Source organism: Ischnura elegans, chromosome 5, assembly GCF_921293095.1.
Source record: "Ischnura elegans chromosome 5, ioIscEleg1.1, whole genome shotgun sequence".
In the NCBI taxonomy this organism is placed as follows: Eukaryota; Metazoa; Arthropoda; class Insecta; order Odonata; family Coenagrionidae; genus Ischnura; species Ischnura elegans.
In genome coordinates this window covers 64,281,939-64,302,198 of record NC_060250.1, presented here as the reverse complement: position 1 = coordinate 64,302,198, position 20,260 = coordinate 64,281,939, and the positions used below count along the sequence as shown (strand labels likewise).

The window sequence follows — 20,260 nt, the reverse complement described above, 5'->3', positions numbered from 1 at the left end:
ATTTGTCACTGGAGAGCGAGTGTAGTGGAAAATATCGCATAAACGGTATACTCACAACAGGAGTGATGAAAATATCCAATTTTGAAAAGGCATAATTAACGACTAATGTATATACAGGTCACGCGATTCACTTTAAAAAATACTCCCATACTTTATGTACATGACAAAAGCGATAAAAGTAATCACAGATACGAAGTATAATTTTAATTAATTTTTATAAATCTGTTCTCGAATGGGAACATTGGACTGTAAACGATTAATGTTGTACTTGTTTCGGGTTTTCCACCGGTTAAGGTTTTCATGAGGCTTCTCTTCTCTCCAACTCTCCTTAGGACTTCCTCATTACTAACTCGGTCGATCCATTTGATCCTCATCATTCTTCTGTAGCACCACATTTCAAAGGCCTCTATCCTTGCTTTCTCCGCTGCTGTCATTGTCCATGTCTCACTCTCGTATAGGAGCATACTCCAAATGCAGTTTCTTATAAATTGTTTCTTTACCTCCATATTTAAGTTTCTCGCTGTTAGCAATTCTCTCTTTTGGTGGAATGCTCTCTTCGCTTGGGCTATTCTGTTGATAATTTCTTTCTTGCTTCTCCCGTCACTAGTTATCTTGCTTGCCAAATATTCGAATTCATCCACCTCTATCGGTTTTTGCTTCCCTATTTTAATGTTAGTCTTGACTTCTTTTCTGCTGCGTACCTTGGTTTTCTTCGTCCTTATTTTCAGTTGATATTTACCCATTATCCTACCCATATCAACCAGAATATTTCTCAAATCCATCTTTGTTTCTGCTATGACGGCTATATCATCGGAAAATCTAAGCATGCTAATTTTTTCTCCATGGATATTCACTCCCGAGGCCTTTTCTTTGATTCCATTCATTGCTTTCTCGATGTAAACATTGGAAATTACGGTTGAAAAAGCACAGCCTTGTCTCACTCCTTTCCTAATTCTTGCCTCTTAACAGCTAATTGCTGATTTTATCACCACTATTTGGTTTTTATATAAACTGTGAATGTTTCTATTGTCATTGTAAAGAACTCCAATTTCTTTTCCAATTCCTAGCATTTTGATCCAATCCACGTTTTCCAATCCCTTCTCTTAGCCCACGAACGATACGAGCGTTGGCTTGTTCTTTTCCATTCTCTTCTCTATGAGCGTAGGCGGATTAAGGGGGGCACGGGGGCACGTGCCCCCCCAGACGCTTAAAAAAATAGATGAGATTTTTAATACATGTATTAATAAATGTTATTAATATTTAGATAATAATAACATTTATATTAAAATGAAAAGTATATTTAATAAGGTAATTGTTGCATGCAAGATAAACTGGCGGCGAAAAAGAAATTTCCCTTAGGCAGATTTATTCATTTGAATCTGTGAAAGCTCACCCCTGGCGGAAAACTACATTGGTAGTGTTTCTCTAAGAGTAGGTAAATTTCTAAATCATCTTGGCATCAAACCAGCCTTCCACAATAGAAAGTATATACTAATAGTAAAATATTTGCTTCCCAGTGTAAAAGACGCTGTCAATATCAGGGACCAAAGTGGAAATTATATGCCAAAGTGTGGGGATTGTATGGCGTCTTACATGGGACAGACGGGGAGAAGTTTGAAGGTCAGATCAGAAGAGCATAAGAGGGATGTTAAAGAGAAGGAAGGGAAATCCCAGTTCGCGGTTCACCTCTTAGAAGATGGACACCAAGCGGATTTCAACCCAGAAATGCTGTAACGGGTAAAAAAGGGGGAAAAATGGACATTTGGGAACAATTGTACATTGTTTCGGCCGTTAGTAGGAGAGATATTATTACTAATGACCATGATTTTCCCTTCCATTCTCCGCTCCTTGACCTCCCTCAGCTAATGGGGGAAAAAACCATCCGAAAACCTGAAAACAGTCACCCCCCTCCTTACCTCACCCCATACCAACGGTCAGTTTAAAATTCCCAACCCTCCCTCCTTCCACCCCCACCTTCTCAATTGTTTGTGAGTGTGTAATTTTGTATTTATATTGGTATGGTTAATTTCTTGGTTTAGTCTTGATAATGCTGCAGTGCAGCGAAACATGTCGACTGTAGTTTAATATATTTTTATGTGGAAAGTGCAGTGTTTCACTTAATATCTCATAATGGATCTCCACAAAGTATCTACCTCATCCATTCCATTTAGTACAAATCTTCCAGATATTCCTTCCATCTATTCCCTTTGCCTTCGTTTTCGATAATTAGTTCTCCGTTTTTGTCCCTAAGGGTTCCATCTTAAACATGCTATATGTAACTTGTTTTATATAGCATGTTACACAGTGTAAACGCACCTTTAGGAAGCACTTAGTTACGTGAGGCGTTTCGGAGGGGAGTGGGTCAAGCCGATTCTCTCCTATTCTCACGTAGGGGAGAGGAGTGGTCTTAGCAAATATCACGTAATTTCATTTACACAAGAAACAGTGTAAAATGTGATTCTAGGCGACGATCTTAGTAATCTTAATTACTAGTCTTAATTAATCTTAAATTAAAATAAAAAACAAATTGTCTTTTTAATAAATCCATCGCAATGAAGCATAAATTAACGTAATTATTTAAACTGAAAATACGCATTTTGAACAATCTAACGTGAGATTAGAGGGAGGGAGAGGGTGTCGAGCCAAATCTCACGATATATACGAATAAGGCGGAATGGACCAAAAATCGCCAAAATTACCTCACGTAATTAATGGAAGCCCCTTAACGAATATAATATCACGTGTTCGAAGAGGCCGATGTCTAGTTGTTCTCGATGAGGCCTAACGAATCCACTGCTAACATTTTTCTTGGTTCACTCATCGTTGGCAGCAATTGAATTACACGGTCATCAAATTTTAATCTCTCGCAACTCCTCTGATGTATTCTAATGACAGTTGTGTACGCGGTATTATTATTAGCGTTGCATATCATTATTAAATTAAAAAATAAGCTTTTTAAATTTATCAGTAAGGTTTTTGTGAAATAAAATCTTGGTGGCGATAAGATATTATAATACTCAACCCCGCCACCAGGCGATACGTTTTGCAATATTAGCCGCGTCGTACTACGTATGCAGATTGAAAAAATCATATGTGACTAAATAAAATATATTTTTCTCTAACCCTTATTGCTAGTGATTAACTTGAAATATAGAGGAAAAAATGACACAACCACTGTGCCTTATGTCTGGGACTTGAATTTGTAAAAAGTCAATTTCTCCGTCTATTTTTAATAAAAGTGCATAGTAAGTACATTCAAATTTTCAATTTAATGTTGTCATTTAATTGAAGACTTATGTTACCGATAATAAAGCGAAATGGTCCATATCGGTCGAGAGCGACATCACCGCTTACGATATGTTGGTTTCTGACACCTGCCTTAAAACACTCCCTCCCACACTTATTGTTACTCCGCGGGAAGATCTCTTATTTCATCAAGTAGTTCATGATATCCTATATTCCGTGATATCATAGTTCGCAGTAACATGATCAGCAATATCCTTTTTTTATCCTATTGTATTACAGACCAAACCACTGAAGCAAAACAATGTAAGGTCAGCTTGGGTTGCCAAACTCCTTTGCTGGGTTAAATAACTTCGCAATATGATCCTGTCTGAAACGCGACGCTGTCCCACAGCCGTCGCCGCACAAGAAAAAACATAGTTGCGTCAAGGCGCCCATCAGTCTGTCTCCGTCTCTAGTCCTCCTCCTCCCCCAGGCTGTTGCCTTCGACGCTAGACGCTACCTCCTCGTCTGCCAGTCTCCTGCGGTCTCGTGGAAGGCGTAGAGGTGTTCGTAGTGGTCGAGCTGAGAAGCCTAGTGGAAAGATTGATCCCGCATTGTGTGATTGTGATTTTCGCTTTACCTTCGGCGTGTTTTAGCGGTATTCTGAACATGAAGTCAAAGGAAGTCATGAAGAAAGTGAAAAGTGACTCTACCTTGGAGCCGCGAAAACAAGAAATGGTTATCTCTCCACAACCTGAATATGAGGATTTAGAGGAGTTGGAAAAGGAGCTGAAAAAGTGTTTGGCAGGTTGGTGTGCTTATTCTTTCAGTCACTGTCCTTTTCTATCACTTTCCTATGAACATGTTCACGAATTTTTAATATTATCGATTGAGATGTAGTTTCAGAAATAGGTAAAGACACCCGTATTTTGTCCTTTTTTCGGTACGTCATTGCACAATCTGTCGTATATACGAAGGCGCAATCGAAATTGCGTCGCGTAAAGCGGTGAATTAATTGAACACATGCGAGAATGCGTGGATGCGAGTCGGCAAAATAGCCCCTACTCTAATTCCAAGCTCGCATTCTCGCAATATCGACTCCTTATCAGTGCTAAGTAACATGCACATTGACATACCCTGTGTACAAGAATTCTGAGGGTTCAAGGCGAACCCTGCTAAGGGTACAACGCACCGGGGCCCGGAACCAAGCCCGAGGCTTATACGCCAGGACACCCGGGGAGGGGCTGGAGAGGAAGGGAAAAGGAAAGAGGCGCCGTCGCGATCGGAGCCCGCCGACGCCTCCAGGGAAAGGAAAGGAATGGAAGGGAGGGAAATAGGGATTAAACACTCCAGCGCTATAGAAGCGAAGGAGGCCCTACCTAGCGAAACCAAGCATACGCAATTTTTCTTCTACCAATTCTAGCATAGGCGGATCCAGGGGGGGGGCACGGGGGCACGTGCCCCCCCTAGACCCTTAAAAATATGATAGATTTTTAATACGGTCCCATTATAATTTCGTTTGTTTTGTATAAAAAGGTATCCTTGTGCCCCCCCCTGAACAAAATCCTGGATACGGCCTTGCTTGTGCCCCTCCCAGAAAGAAATCCTGGATCCGCCCCTGAATTCTAGTAGATTTTCCTATGAGGAAGAAAAATCTATCGATCGAATCGGTGTACAGTGGCGCCGACTCCATGGGGCCTGAGGAGGCCCGAGCCCCCTCAAAAATTCTTAATGGGTATGAGGAAAAAATGTGTCAGGCTTGCCGATTTTCCCCGGAGTGTTCAGATATCGAGATTCGAGTTATCAGGGTTCCAATGTTGATCATATGACTCTTCTAAAATGCTGAAAAAACTCAAAACTCACTACTTATAAAATTTCCCGGTACAAGAACCCCGGTTTGGGCCCCCCCCAATATTTTTTGTAAGTCGGCATCCCTGCCCGTGTAATATGGCCTCAAGAAAAAGAAATTTCGGGGACTAGAGGGGGGGGAGAGATTTATTTAGAAAGCTCCGACCTTGACTCCAGTAATGCTTCTTCACGTCTTCTTCCAACGTTTAGATAAGCGATTTCCGACCATGTTCATCAAGGCTCCTAGAATTCGAGTGGTCTTCGAATCCCCCTTGGAATCCTGAATCCCTTGGGCGATCCGCACGTCAAAAAAACTTGAATAGAAAACGATGAATCTTATCCTAGGATCAGGGGCGCAGCTAGGAATTAAGGCTGAGAGGGGTTTTAGGCGCAACTAATACTGGGGTGTCTGGGGTTATGGCATACCCGCCAGGGTAAGCGGGAGGTGCGGGGGCCCTCCACAGAAACATTTTAGGATAAAGAGTGAGTTTTACAGCTTTCTGAGGGATATTTTATGAATACTTACACTATTCTATAAGTTATATTAATAAAATTAAGTAAAATGGATTTAACTTAAAACATTTCTGAGCTCTGGGGGGGGGGGGTTATCCACGAAAACCCTCCCTCGCTGCGCCACTGCCAAGGATAACCCGAGTTTGGGATGGGCTCACTCGGAATGGGAATATATAATATCGTTTACAATCCAAGTATTTGGAAGGGATTTGAACTTAAGGTGTTCGCCGCCTACACGAAACACCACACCGCGGCGCCGACACTGTCATGAATCTGCTTGACATAAGGCCGTGAATCTCTCGGCGCATACTTCGTAGTAGGATGTATCCTGAAGTATGAACCATTTTCGGGTGTACCACTGCTTAAAATGAATAACTCTCAGCCTTTCGTTCCTCACGCTGGGAATTCGCATCGTGACGCGTCGTCAGGAAAATCAGGCTGTGCATTTGAAGCTCATTTCACGCAGCAGCTCCCGCAGCCGAAAATCGTGCATATAATCTCTGCGAAAATAAAAATAAAACAGCATGCATGTTCATTATCCTGATTAATATTTAATCCTAGTTGTGCACTACTCAGTCGCAGGAACTCGCTTTTTTTTGTGACGTATTAGTGCCGTAATAACCATCGACTTAGATGCGGACTTGAACGCCTTAGGATTTTAACTGCCGGCCGGCGTACACGTCTTTTCGACCCCCTTCCTCCCCGTCCCGCCTCTTGCTACCACCGTGACCCCGGATAATAATTATTCATGTCATCCTCATGGGCGTACCCACTGTGGCGGATAGAGAAAAAACTCAAGGGGGGGGGGGCGCAAAATATTTCTTGAACTACCTTTACTTTTATCGGAATGAAAAATAAGTCGCATGCAAAGTTTGAGAAAGTTTCATTTGAGCTGCTTTTACAATTAATGCCATCTTATGATATAAGAAAGTTACAATTGTGGTTCTGCAATGTTCAGCAATGCAGGTGGCCCCACAATGGGGGGGGGGGGCGCGTCCCCTGCGCCTCCCATATGTATCTGCCACTGCGTATCCTGCGGGAGTTTGAGGGGGCAGCTGCCCCACCAGAAGCAAAAGTACCTAAATTTAGTTTAAAATGAAAGTTTGGAAATTTTTCTTTAAATCCAAGAAAATTGGTTTTTAGTATATAATGTGTAATTAACGTAAAAATATTTTTTTCAGAGCAAATAATTTTGAAAACTAATGGAGCGCTGTTATTATTTCTTGAAGTTTTTGTTTCCATAACCTTTTCTAATTTACAGCTCAAATGAACTCTGCTTGCCCCTCTAGTTTTGATCCTGGGTACACCCTTGGTATTCATCCAACATTTTGATATGCGATTTCCGACCATGGTCATTATGGCTCCTAGACTTCAAGGGATCTTTAGATCAGTGACGTAGCCAGGAATTTTGTTCAGGGGGTATGGGGAAAATTTTTGAAACACAGGGTACTAAGTTGATGGTTTCAAAGTAATTGTAATGCCTTCCATAATCCAAAAAATTTCATTTTTCCAAATATTTTGTGAATTCATGATTTTTCAATATTTTGTTTTATTTTATGATGAAGCAAAGTAATTGTGTTTTTCTATTTTGGGGGGATGAAGGGGGGTCCATACCCCCGGACCTTCCCTCGTTACGCCACTTCTTTGGATCCCCCTTGGATTCCTAAATCCCTTCATGGCAAAAAACTTAATTAGTGACGAAGAATCTTACCCAGTGACCTGGGGTGCTGATTTACAAAAAATATTGGGGGGGCCCAAACCGGGGATCTTGTCCCAGGAAATTTTATAAGTAGTAAGTTTAAAGTTTTTTAAGCATTTTAGAAGAATCATATGATCAACATTAGAGCCCTGATAACTTGAACCTCGATATCTGGATACTCCGGGAAAAATCGACAAGCCTGACACATTTTTTCCTCACGCCCATAACAAAAATTATTTAGGGGGCTCAGGCCCCATGGAGTTGGCGCCACTGCCAGTGACCCTGAATGATCAAAATAAAGTGAATCTTACCCCAGAGATTTTCAACCAGATTATTCATCATGAAAGCACCGGATCTAACGCAGATTTTTTTGTTCACAGATCCAAGGATGTCTCCATCCTGGAGCATAGGTACCTTGGAGGGGGATGGCTTTTTTGGCGATGATGAATCCACGCAAGAAGACGATTTAGATGGCTCCAAGAGCCCAGAGCCATCAGAAATGCTGGATAAATTATATATATCGGAGTTGAAAGAAATACTTAGAAAAATAGACAACGAACTGAAGCAACTGAAGGAAAAACGGGTAATTAATTTGCTTAAATAGCGAATTGGGCAATGACCTTCCACAATATACTCAAGTATTTCAATTTTGAGTTAATTTTCAAAAATTAATATGGCAGTGGCAACAGCAAGGGGAGAATCCTTGTACAGTAGATTCCATTTAATTGGTCCACCGGTACTTGGGGCAGCCGCTTAATTGGGGGAGATCTTGAAGAACAGAACCCAATAGAGGAATATCCCAGAGCATTCTCCGCTTAATTGGGACAGCATGCCGCTTTACTGGGCCATGAGTCGGCGACATAGACTCTATACTAGCGACGAAATTTTATTTTTTTGTTTTCAGAATACTATTTTTTTAATTTTCCTCCTTTGATTTACTCTTATTTTTCACAAATGTTCTTATTCTTGCCCTATAGGACTTTTCTTTATTAGGACTAAGTAAAAGGCATTCACTCGGCGTCGCCAGAGGCTGTGAAAAATATTTTTAACTAACTTGTTATGATTTTTAAAAATGATAATAATTTAACTAAACTTGCTGATTTATTAATCAAATTAATGGTTTAAGAAACTTAGGTTGCATTATAAACGTTCTTTAGTCTTCTTTCTACCATTTCAAAGTTCTTTATGCCCATATACGAGAGAGTTCGCGTAATTGGGGCAGCCGCTTAATTGGGGCAAAATGCATAAGTTCCGATATGTCCTAATTAACCGGACTCTACTGTATTTGGTCCCCCATGGTGCCCCAGTTCCCTTAAAATTCTGCCCGGAGTAGATTGATTTTACCAAATCTCGAAATAATGATTATTCCATTAAACAATTACCTGAAATTATGAGGGTTGTACCAAAAGTAAGGTTCCCATATTTTTACCTATACAAAACTTTGTTTATTGATATTAATTTTCACATCGTTGAAAAGCTTACACTTTTGCCTATTTTTCAACGTGGTCTCCATTTTTTTCGACACACTTTTAAAGACAGTGCTCCAGCTTTTCTATCCCTAAGTTGAAGAGGTCTCCCGCCAACCCGTTGAGGAAGTGTGTGACCTCTGCTCAGACTTCATCGTCGCTCTTGAAGCGTTTGCCACTTAAGAGTTTTGTTTCGGGGATATAATGAAATACCCACGCTTCGCCTCCGGTGACGATAGAGACCAGCAACTTCTCCTTGTTGCCCCCCGCCTTAAAATTGTGGAAGAAATTGCGAGCAGTGTTAAGGCGTTTCTCCATGAGTCCGTCAGTCAGCATCCGGGGTACCCAGTAAGCACACATCTTGCGATAACCCAACGTTTCTGTTAAAGTTCTTTCAATTGTGCCATGAGAAGCTTCAGAAATGCATTAAACAAATTCAATAACAGTCACCCTCCGATCTTTGAGCAGCTCTTTGTTGATCTTCTGGACAATCCAAAGCCGGCGGTCTTCCACTCCGTTCCTCATCGTGAACTTCCGTGCGACCCTCAGCAAAAGCCCTGCAACATTTGCGGACGAGCTGAAAGGACATGCACTCTTCACCATAAAGTTCAGTCAGTTGCTGATGAATCTCCAATGGCGGTAACTTCCTTGCAAGGAGAATTCGGATTACTGCTTGGCCCTCACACTTAGCGGGAATGGGGATCATCACTTTCATTGTTGACAGTTGCTAAGCCAATAATGAGCGACACAGTGAATTGCAGACTGGCAAACTCGAGAGTAGAGGAATCACTGTGCACGGCAATGTTGTGGGATTTAGCCTAACACCTTCGCTCAACATTGTAGCTCATTGGGAACCTTACTTTTGGTACAACCCACGTATGTTGGATAATCAAATATTCAACTTTAACCGAGCTCACCTGTTGGAAAGTCAAAATTTTGTTTCGAAGAGGCAGATTAGGGTCATTCTTTCTGTGGTGCCTATGTGGTATACAATGCCTCTGTACAATACCGCAGGTGGATTTTTAGATATTAATCTATTAATTTTGCACTGTTCGTGAAGCAGGTGAAACAAAAACTTTTAATTACAGAGCTGCCACAAATATTTCCATATTTTCAATTTTTCAATAATAACGGATCTTCAGATCGAACCTTTAATCTACTGTCAGTTATTTTACCCTATCTACACGAAGTGCTAAATTTGATCTAGTTTTTCCCCTGCTCACAGATCAGGCTCGTCAAGGGGGTGGAGGAGGGCAGTAGGCAACTTCTCTGGGCAAGGGTGCATTGGCACCAAAGTCACCAGGATTCTCAAAGACCATTGTGTGTGGGATGTAAAAACTTCTTATATATTTTTCAGGAGCTCTTGACCTTAAAAAAACAGTTCATGACAGTATATCAGGAAGAGGATTGTGTCAGCATTGGATGTGCTTAAGAATAGGAAAGAGCTGGTGAAAGGATGTTTGAGTTAAAGTGTAGAAAAATTTAGTCTCATGAAGAATAGATATACATATAATATTTTGAGCTTGGTGATTGAATGGCAGTGAATATAACAAGAATTAGCATGAGAAAAAATTACCATAGACGGAGAATGGAAGTGCAGACCTCAGACTTTCTCAACAACTTTACATATCACAATGCCGTCCTGGTTCCTGAATTCCCTTTTTGTGCCGGGCGTGCCGGCCGGTCGCCGAGAGTCGCCTGCGTTCATTGAAAGAAGGTTGAAAAAGCTAGCCGGTCCAGATCCTCACCTTCATATAATTAATAGTAGCGGGTGTAACTTGGTGGAAATCCATAATCACAGGAATAGAAGGATCAACAACTTTGCTATTTCCACATAGTAATTTATTGACACCGACCATGGTTTCGTTACAAAGTAACATTATCAAGGTGAAAATTCAGGTAAATTGACAGTATATATAGCAGAAGGTTGGGTAGGGAAAATTACAGGGAGCCGTTGGTTAGGGGGAGGTAAGGGTTGGGGTTGGAGCTGGGTTTGGCATTACTGTGGGTGGGGTGGGTGGAGGGGTGGATGAGTAAGGGGGAAAGTGGAGGAGGGGGGGGGCGAGAAGGGTAAAGGTAGTCGTTAACCAGGTATGAGTCCCTGTGGCTTAAAATTTCCAGCTCTTCCAAGGCGTCTAATATCCGTCCTTTCTTCTCAAAGTGCAGAATAGTAGGGATGAAGTCACTAATGTGCCCCATGTCGATAAGGTGTTTTGCAAATTGTGAATGATCATATTGCCTGTCGCCCAGTATGCTTTGTACTATGTGGAATCACTAATAAACCTTCTCGTTATTCAACATATTCTTTCATTAAAATTAGCATTCGCACTAAAACAAAATCAAGTCCTCTTCTGGATATACAGACAGAAAAAGTATGCAAGTACGAGAACTACAGAAAAATAAATACATAGGAAGTGTTTCAATCATACACCCGATGCCCCTCGAGAATCCTGGCAGATAGGATCCCCATGAACTCTTGGCCTGAGAAGTTACAACCCCTCCACCATCTTCAATAATAGGAACAAGGAAGTGTTGGACGAGATGGGTGCGGATAGGAAACTGCTAAAGGAAATGAAATGGGGTGTTAGTTGAATATGTAGTACCTATTAAGGAGAGAGGAAAAAAAATGTGATAGAGGAAAGCTGTGGAATGCGGAGACTACAGCACTATTAGCCTAATATCTCATGCAGAAAAAGAGACACATGATGATTTAAACAGATGAATGGAGGCGAGGGCAAAGGAGTATTTTGGTGATGATCAGTTGGGATTCAGAAAAGCAAAATCAACATGGGATGCAATAGGGGTGATAATGTCTCTAGTGGAGGGAAACCTATAATGTAACCAGGAAGTGTGGATTTTCTAAAAGCATTCAGTTGAGTGGACTGGGTAAAGTTAATGGACATTCTCAATAAAATTGGCGTAGATTGGAGGGATAGACGACTCATTCATCATCTGTTAAGACTGCACAAGCGAGGGTAGTAGACAGAGAATCGGGGGGGTAAGCATCGGCCAAGGAGTGAGGCAAGGCTGTCCAAGTGGTGCTAATCTAGTGGTATCATTGTGCATAGTGCTATCACCATTACTTGGAGTTGGATGACTAAAAATTTTACTTGAAAAAGGTTAAGATTTACTTGCCCTGCATCACATTTTTTATATCCAGTAAAAATCAATATTTGGTTATATACTTGTAATCATGAAGTTAGAAATTATGATAATACCTAGTCTGATAAAGTGAGGGAATATTTGTTTGGTATTTGAGTGGTCTCTCTGAAAAATCCCTCAGTACATACTGCATGAAGCGACTCTCAGACTAATAAAAGCACTCCTAAAATGAATGCACTGTACGCTTTTTAAGGAAAATATTGACAGACGAGCTGCAGAATTGAGTCAGTCCAAGGACAAACAGCCAAGGAAGAATTGGTACCACCTTTTTGGCTCACCGTATTTCAAGGACAAATCTTTTTTTCCTTGCCCTGGAAATGAGGACTTTTATGAAAAAATTTCAAAGAATGAAATTAATTACCATGAGCTACCTCCTATCCACCGGTGTAAGTACTCTTTAACAGTCAGATAAGTAAATCTTGCAAACAGTAGAGCCTCAATTAACAGTCATTCGAATAACCATTAAATAACCATTGATTGGATTATCCTTCTATTAAGTACTAACTTATGAAAACTTCTTTTTACTGATAATTGAAGCTTTATTTACTGTGTTTTATCCATGAAACTTATTTATGACAATTTTAATTCCACTCAAGGGAAAAGAGGTGACCAATCTAGATTAGAAACGGCAGTAAGGCATAATTTAATTGATATTGCAAAGAAAAAACTGAAAGCTACAAAAGAAATGATTCTCAAGAAATTTAAGGTGGGTAATCTCACCCAAGAAGAAGAAGAAAGCTTGTTAACTGAGCTGGATGATAATGAGCAAATGGAGGAAAATGTTGAGAATATGAGCACAACAAAACTATTACAGAATAATGAGAAAGATTTGGACTGGCTTCGCATTTCAGTAGTTGATGTAAGTTATACCTGAAATGTTAAAATAGACCATTGATCATGTCATCTTGGCTTCACTTTTCTACTAGATGATGATTTCTCCAATATGGTATTAGTTTGATGGGCAACGAAGCTCAGAAGAAATCCAGGCAATGTGGGAATTATGCCTCCACCCAACAATATGCCGAAAGAGCTGGACTGATGCAGAGAGCAAAAGACTGGAGGTAAGACTGAAAATTTCATTATTTTATGAATTTATTACTTTCATTAACAGGTATTCATGCATAGAAGTACAAACACATTCATTGTTGATTAGCTGCTCCAATATTCTGGTATTGATAAGGGTGCACAAAGTGAGATCTTTTCTAATTAATAGGGATGAGTATGAGTACAAGAGTATAAGTATGAGTAGCGGACAGAATGGATAAATTTTAGGTTTTTATTACCAAAACCTTTCTCTTGGGTTGCAACCTGCTTGTGATGGAAAGGCTTGCATGTTCCTATAACCCCTAGAGCTGTACTGCCCACATAGCACAAAATATCTTCTAGATATCTAGAAAATATCTTCAATGTCTTGGATATCTTAAATATCTTCTAGATGTCTAGAAAATATCTTCAATGTCTTGGATATTTTAAATATCTGCTAGATATCTAGAAAATATCTTCAATCTCTTAGATACTTTAAATAATATACCCAACTCTATCATGCCTTGAATATTCTTGTGTTGCACAGTGGGGACCTCCCCTACCCCCCTTGAAATATTAAAATACATTTACTTTGCTTCGTAAAAGAAAAAAATCATTAATTTTTAAATTTGGGGGGAGGGGTCCGGACCCCCTTCGACCCCCCCCCACCTAAATCCGAAATATAAAAACACATTTAATTTGCCTCATAAAAGGAAAAATTAAAACAATCATCAATTTTTATATTTCGGGGAGGGGGTGGGGGGTCCAATGGGTCCAGACACCCTCCCCCCCCCAAATATAAAAACACATTTATTTCCTTATAAAAGAAAATAAATTTTAAATTTGGGGGGAGGGGAAATTGGGGGGGAACCGGACCCCCCAGACCCACCCACTTTCTATTCCACTGATTGAGGCTCTTCAATACACAAAATAAAACGATCATAATGATAAACTGTGTTGAAATTCTATCCTAATTTTAAACCATCTGGGGTGGGGCACGTGCCCCCTTCCCCCCCCCCCCTCAGAAATCCTCCTATGTTGGCTGGGATCATTAGCGAATCATTTACCCTGAATTTTCCCAATGGATCCAATTTGAATATGAATGTCTAGAAAATATCTTCTTGAAGATATCTTGTAGATATTGGAAAAGCGGACATTCAGATATCTACAAAATATCTAGAAGATATTACAATATTTTCTAGACATTAGCTGAAGACATTCTAGATATTTTCTAGACATCTAGAATATATTTTGTGCTATGTGGGTGATGGGAGTGATTCTCTATTACTTCCAGTAGGGCTACCCGTGCCAGATAGGTTAAAGGTAGGGCCACCCATGCTAGACAGAAGGTAGTCAATATGATGGTGCAATGTGACAAACACGTGGAATGGAAGTGGAAACCATACCAACTATATCTTCCCTGAAAAAATGGGGTACAATCAAATGGGCCTCAGTAACAACTGTGCTGGCCATGGTGAATGATGAGAGAAAGCTTCTAGGCTAGATACAGAAGAGACAGAAGGTTTGGTTTGAGTGAGTACTGAGTGTGGAGAGGATGGAAGGGCTGGTCGGAAACTTGAATGGAAATTATTAATAAGATGTTGCCTGGCCTCGTAGGATTTACTATTACGTATGTGCCTAGCATTTTATTCAGCAGTGTAATGAGATGCCTAATAGTGTCTAGCTAATTATAATTTGAAGTCATGTGAGATGCCCTGTGGTGGCACACAAAGTGCCGTGTTAAGCAAACTATATTAACGATAGAAGGACCTGACACATCGTTTTGACGAATAACCTCTGCTTACTTGCCTACAATTGCCTTACTTGCATATATTACGTGCAGTTATTCTGTCGCCTTAATTTTCCCTGGCTATTACATATTATTTTTTTACGGTACGTTTTCTGTTAAAATGTAATTTAATTTTTTTCACTTAGAAATGAAGTTATACCACCTGCTTACCGTGAAGGTGGCATTCTGTTTTCTTTTGTAACAGTAACACATGTTTTATTCAGGAAATTACTACTCTATATTAAATCTGGCCATTTTGATGTTTTTGTTAGCATATTTATGCATTTCATATATGTATTCCTTAAAACATTTTGAATGGAAATAAGCTACATCTGCCATACGGAGTGCCATGTGATAGGTCAGTGCAGGGGTAGCAGGAGCAACGTGTCCACTGATCATTTAAAATGTTTATTGTAAAATCATTCATGGAAAAGTACTAAGTTTCATTGATAAGGAAAGAAAAAGGTCATATTTACTGAAGTTATCAATTAATTTTCCTTTTAGGTAGCCGTTCAGTCCCGGTATATCTAGTATTAGTGAAAGGTATATTGCTGTTGGTATAATTTACATTTTGTGCTCCATAGGGATTTGGGGGTTTTTCTGGGCACTATTTCACATCATTAGGCATCCATACAGATAAATGGCACAGAGATCAAAAATCCAATTGATTATATCTGTAGAGTCAATTACTTCATGAATATAATAAGGTAAATCATGTTCTTCTTTGCTTCTCCTTGGCTGAGGAGACATGATAGTTTTGGCAAGGTCCCTTATTGGGGTAGGGCTGGAAGATTGCTTTAACAAATAGTGAGCCATCTTGAGACCCAGTTCTTTTATAGCAAAAAACGTGTTAATCAAATTTGAGGTAAGTGAGAGATACCTGTATACCAATATTTATCAGTGATCTTATTCAAGGCTTTAATCAATTTTGAATTGTTATTGTGTATTGTTGAGAATTAAATAATATAAATAACTTTACAGGAAATCGCTACCAAGTACAATATAGAGGACTGGGATAAGATTGCCAAGGAATTGAATACAAATCGCTCCAGCTTCCAATGCTTTGTGCAATATCAGAGAAATCTGAACAAAAATTTAAGGAAAAGCAAGTGGACAGAAGAGGAAGATATTATGCTGAAGAAGATAATTCAGGAGTGTCGAGTGGGAGACTACATTCCGTGGTCGAAAGTAAGACAGAAATTTTTAATGTGTTATTGACACAAGCTCATGTAAAATTATATACTGTATGGGTTTTGATGTGGAGTCAGGCACTAGGGGTGACCAAAATGTGTTTCATTTTACCTCATCAGGCTAAATATGGCCTATGTCTGACTGCTACAAGGCTCAGGTGGACAGCATGCTGCTACTGCATGATCTAAGGGTCCTATTTTTTCTCAAGGCAATTCGTATACATAACCTACATGATGTCGGAATCACATTGTATTTTGGCTCATGCTTTTATAAGTGGCACATGGATAACTAATATTTTAACTCTTTCAGTCCAATACAGTTGAAATCGCCATTTTCTATTGTATAGGCATTTTTTACTTACATATTTCAAAAAATTCGTGGTTTATCATTAAAATTAAAACAATATGTATCAGTATTTTGGTATTTTAGGGTGCAGTGAAATTTTTAGCACCTCAAATCCATCTGCCCTTGTATCTAAAATCCTCTGAAATCGATTGCATGATTGATGTGCAATTTGAGCCCTAATCGGTAGAATGATTCACCTATCGGTCTGCATTAAATTTATTACGAAGTCATTTTAAGGTAAGCTGCTGATGATTTTTCTTTGTGAATTCTTATTTTTTACAGTTCTCTTCACTTGGTAACTCATAAATTTTATTGCATAAGATTTTGAAAATATCCATCTACATATACCCAATTGAAAATGTAAAACAGTCGCATGATAAATGCTATTTAAACAGAATATGTGATAATTTTTCTTATTACACAGGTGGCTCTTCGCATGCATGGCAGAACCAAGGTTCAGGTTTACAATCGCTGGACTTACTCGATCAATCCCATGATTCGCAAAGGTCGATTTACTCCGGAGGAAGATTGCTTGATAGTGGCCGGAGTTCAGCGCTTCGGGAAGGATTTTGCTCGAATCGCTCAGTTTTTGCCTGGTCGGACCTCAATTCAAATTCGTGACCGCTTCATTGGAAGCCTTCATAAGGTTGGTCCGATAGGCAAATGGACAAGGTGAGTTGATTTCCTATGTCTCAAACATTCATTCAATCTTTATATTTATTTAATATTGGATTTTCAATGGAAGTAGTCTTCTATTGTTCTCTATCTCTATCACACCTATAATTCACTTTTGATATAAACCTGATAATTCTTTTATTGGTGTAATATGTTGTGTGCTCTTATTGTATTAAAACAGAGTGAGAGACTAAGCAACTAGAAAATTTTCAGGGAGGAGGACAAACTATTGCTAGAACTGGTTGAAAAATATGGCACCAAGTCTTGGAGTAGGATTGTTTCCCATTTCAGTGGTCGCTACAGATCTCAAGTTCGCCATCGTTATTTAACCTTAAGACGATGGATGGCTAAATATCCAGAATTGTCAGTAAGTGTGGAAAATTCGGCAAAATATAATGAATTTTTTTATGGTTATGTCCAGTTTATAAGCTAATGATAAACTTTTGTGTTTTCTATTTCACCTTCAACAGGTGCAGTATGCACCCAGCAGATATCATGGAGAATACTGTAACCGCCAAGCAAATATTTGGTCCCAAGTTAGAAGTGTGTTGAGATCTTCTCTGAAGAAACCAGATTTGGGTATTGAGGAGGAGGTAAGAAAAATTTTCACAGAAGTACAAGGCATGTGGACAATGTGGAGTACAGATTATTACTCAAGGGACAAAGATCAATTGATAGTGAGTGCATGAGAAAAATGATGGAAAATTTTTATCGGCCCCTTTCATTCCATAAACACCTAAAATTAGATCAATGTAGATGAACTAGTTTCAAGTGATGTAGCATACTTTATAATTGCAGCCTAATTCATATTTTCATTTTACATTTTATTGAAATTTTCTACTCCTTATAGTTCCCTAATTTAATTTTTTGGACAATAGGATGTCAGAGATGACAGTCTACTAATTCTCAAGAAGAAGCTTAACATGGTAAATCCCAAAAGATGCGGACGGAAAGCAGGCTCTAGAAAGCCTTTAACAGAAGCTGAAATGAAATTGATGGAACACGTCAAAAGCAACCACATTCTCAGATGCGGAAGGAAAAAGTGTATGCATGGATTAAATTACATACCATATAATACTAAGTTTAGCATATGTACTTTCAATGAATTGTATTTAATAATGGGATTTTCAATATCCAGTCAACTTTGATGAAGAGTACCACCAAAGGAGGAAGAGCACTGTGGGACTTCTCTTTGATCTATTGAAAGTACGACTAGCTTTTCCTTTTGACAATAAAGTCATTGAAGATGATGATACACTTGATACTGCAGATAAGTTTGTCCTCCTCAATTTAAAGAGAATTTATGATGCACGCACAATGGGACGCTCCTCAGTAACCTCATCACTCAACAATGGCGGTATGAATCACTCTTCAACATTTGCTCCAAAGATCATGAGATATTCTATTGAAAAAATTGTATATGAGATGTGTATTTGAATTTGACAGGTACCGTGAATAGGTGGATACCTCTAAACTTCCCAGAAGTCACTCCAATTTTCCCAATGGCTGGAGATATTCCTCCATCTGTTGGCACTGTGTTGGGACTTCGTACAGCTTTAGCTGTTAAATCAAGGCTCGCAGAATATCAAAACTCTCCCAAGGAAAAAGTAATTGCTCTTCCTGCTTGGCGACCCCCTAATCTTGGCCCAGGCGAAGAAAGAGTGAAAAGAATTTCTCCAGAGGAGAGTGAGAAACTTTTTTCAGAACGACTTCTTATTTTGTTCAGGTGGACATATCATCTAACCCAAGTGAAGTAAGTAGGCCAGTCCAAAATTTTTTCCTAGAGCGTAATATAATGAATTTTGCTGGTTTTGTTAACACAGGATTCAAATTGGTCTGGGAATTCATGCAAATTTCAAGGAAATTGGGTCATAGGTGCTACAAATTCCTTTTTGGCCACGCAAACATCCACCTGGCAGTGGAAGTTTGCATGGCTAAAAAGGAACTTATAGCACCACTTACAAATGTTTATAGCATCCATGCATTTTTCACCATAAACCTCAACCAATTGCCGATTAATGTCAATAGGTGCCACCTTTTTCTTGGTCAAAAATCGTATGACAGACCATATTTCAAACGTGAGGGCACTAGCGGATGGTGGTTATATATCCAGGGTGTGCATCAGAGAAGATAAACAATGATGAGAAAGGACATGAAGTTCAAATGAATGCTGCTTTATGGCATTGAATGCATTGACAGACTAGGATCCTGAGCGCAGGCAGTGTGAGTGGCAGCTACACCGCTACACTACCTGCGAGTTACTCACCAAATATGCGCGTGCGCACTCGCGTCATGTTGAGTCTGCTAGTCAGCTCCCAGCACCCATTTGAATAGCACATTCCCCCTTCTTACCTCGTCCCACCCGAACACTCTCAAGTGATCGCATAGACCGAAAATGCACCCAGTGCGATGCCACAGGATCGCACGTTTGCAGAGCGTTGAATTCGCCAAGGAGATAGCTGTAGTGTTTGGAGCTCAATATTTCATCCATACGTAGACAGGAGTTTTATCTATAATTTAGAAGTTAAGTATAAATTAAAAGTTTTCTTTTATAATTCATTAATGTTTGGGTGTGCACTGGCTAACATGCGTATATGCATGCGCCGCCACTGCGTGAGGGGAGAAAAAAGGAGAGCACTTGAAAAATAGTGACAATTTTTTAATTCAGAAATATAAAAATATATTAGCTCTATACTTTAAAATATTTTTCTGCAGATCTTATTTTTCAAGCAATTTTGGCATATTTAACAGAAAACTAAAATTCCATGCTAGAATATTGTTTCAAATTGTAATCGACCACTTATGTTCCCTTTACCGAGGCAACGTTTAATTTGTTTCCCTCATTAGTCCGCTGAGGTAAATTAAGAGAAAGTTCCCTTTCTGCATTTGTATTGCGCCCTGGCATGCTGAGGAAATAGGCACTCAGAAATTTGAGAAGGTCTGAATGGCTATCTAAGGATTTATTACAAATTCATAGGGTATGAAAGAAAGGGATAGGAACATATGTTTGAAAAATGATGTGGACAACGGTATAAGAGTATACAAATTCAAAACTGCACCCATTGGTTCTAGCCCTTTTACTGTCAGCCCATTTCAGGTGGGATGTACAAAGACTGCCAAGGCTATTTTCTGGAATTAGCAACATTTTAGATTTAAAAATTTTTCTGCTTCTTAGTATTATTTAATACGTCTAGATTTTTTTCCCAATTCTTAAGATATATTTATTTATCTTGTAACCATAGATAGATTATGGGGGTTTACATAAATTACAGCCATTGGGGAAGCCAGAAAAGGCCACAATCACGAAAAAAAGTGAAATAATAT

General features: G+C 39.4%; 1 protein-coding gene across 1 annotated transcript in view; it reads left to right on the top strand.

Annotated features, from left to right (window-relative positions):
• Positions 1–3,570: 3,570 nt before the first annotated feature.
• Positions 3,571–20,260, top strand: part of LOC124158981 (snRNA-activating protein complex subunit 4 homolog) — a 21,745-nt gene continuing 5,055 nt past the window's right edge. The window contains exons 1-12 of the mRNA XM_046534432.1: positions 3,571–4,033; positions 7,666–7,868; positions 12,107–12,299; positions 12,510–12,772; positions 12,867–12,974; positions 15,707–15,913; positions 16,686–16,933; positions 17,150–17,303; positions 17,407–17,529; positions 17,815–17,980; positions 18,075–18,293; positions 18,383–18,689. Coding sequence (XP_046390388.1) covers positions 3,895–4,033; positions 7,666–7,868; positions 12,107–12,299; positions 12,510–12,772; positions 12,867–12,974; positions 15,707–15,913; positions 16,686–16,933; positions 17,150–17,303; positions 17,407–17,529; positions 17,815–17,980; positions 18,075–18,293; positions 18,383–18,689 — 2,330 coding nt within the window. The 5' untranslated portion in view covers positions 3,571–3,894. The remainder of the gene's footprint in view (positions 4,034–7,665; positions 7,869–12,106; positions 12,300–12,509; positions 12,773–12,866; positions 12,975–15,706; positions 15,914–16,685; positions 16,934–17,149; positions 17,304–17,406; positions 17,530–17,814; positions 17,981–18,074; positions 18,294–18,382; positions 18,690–20,260) is intronic.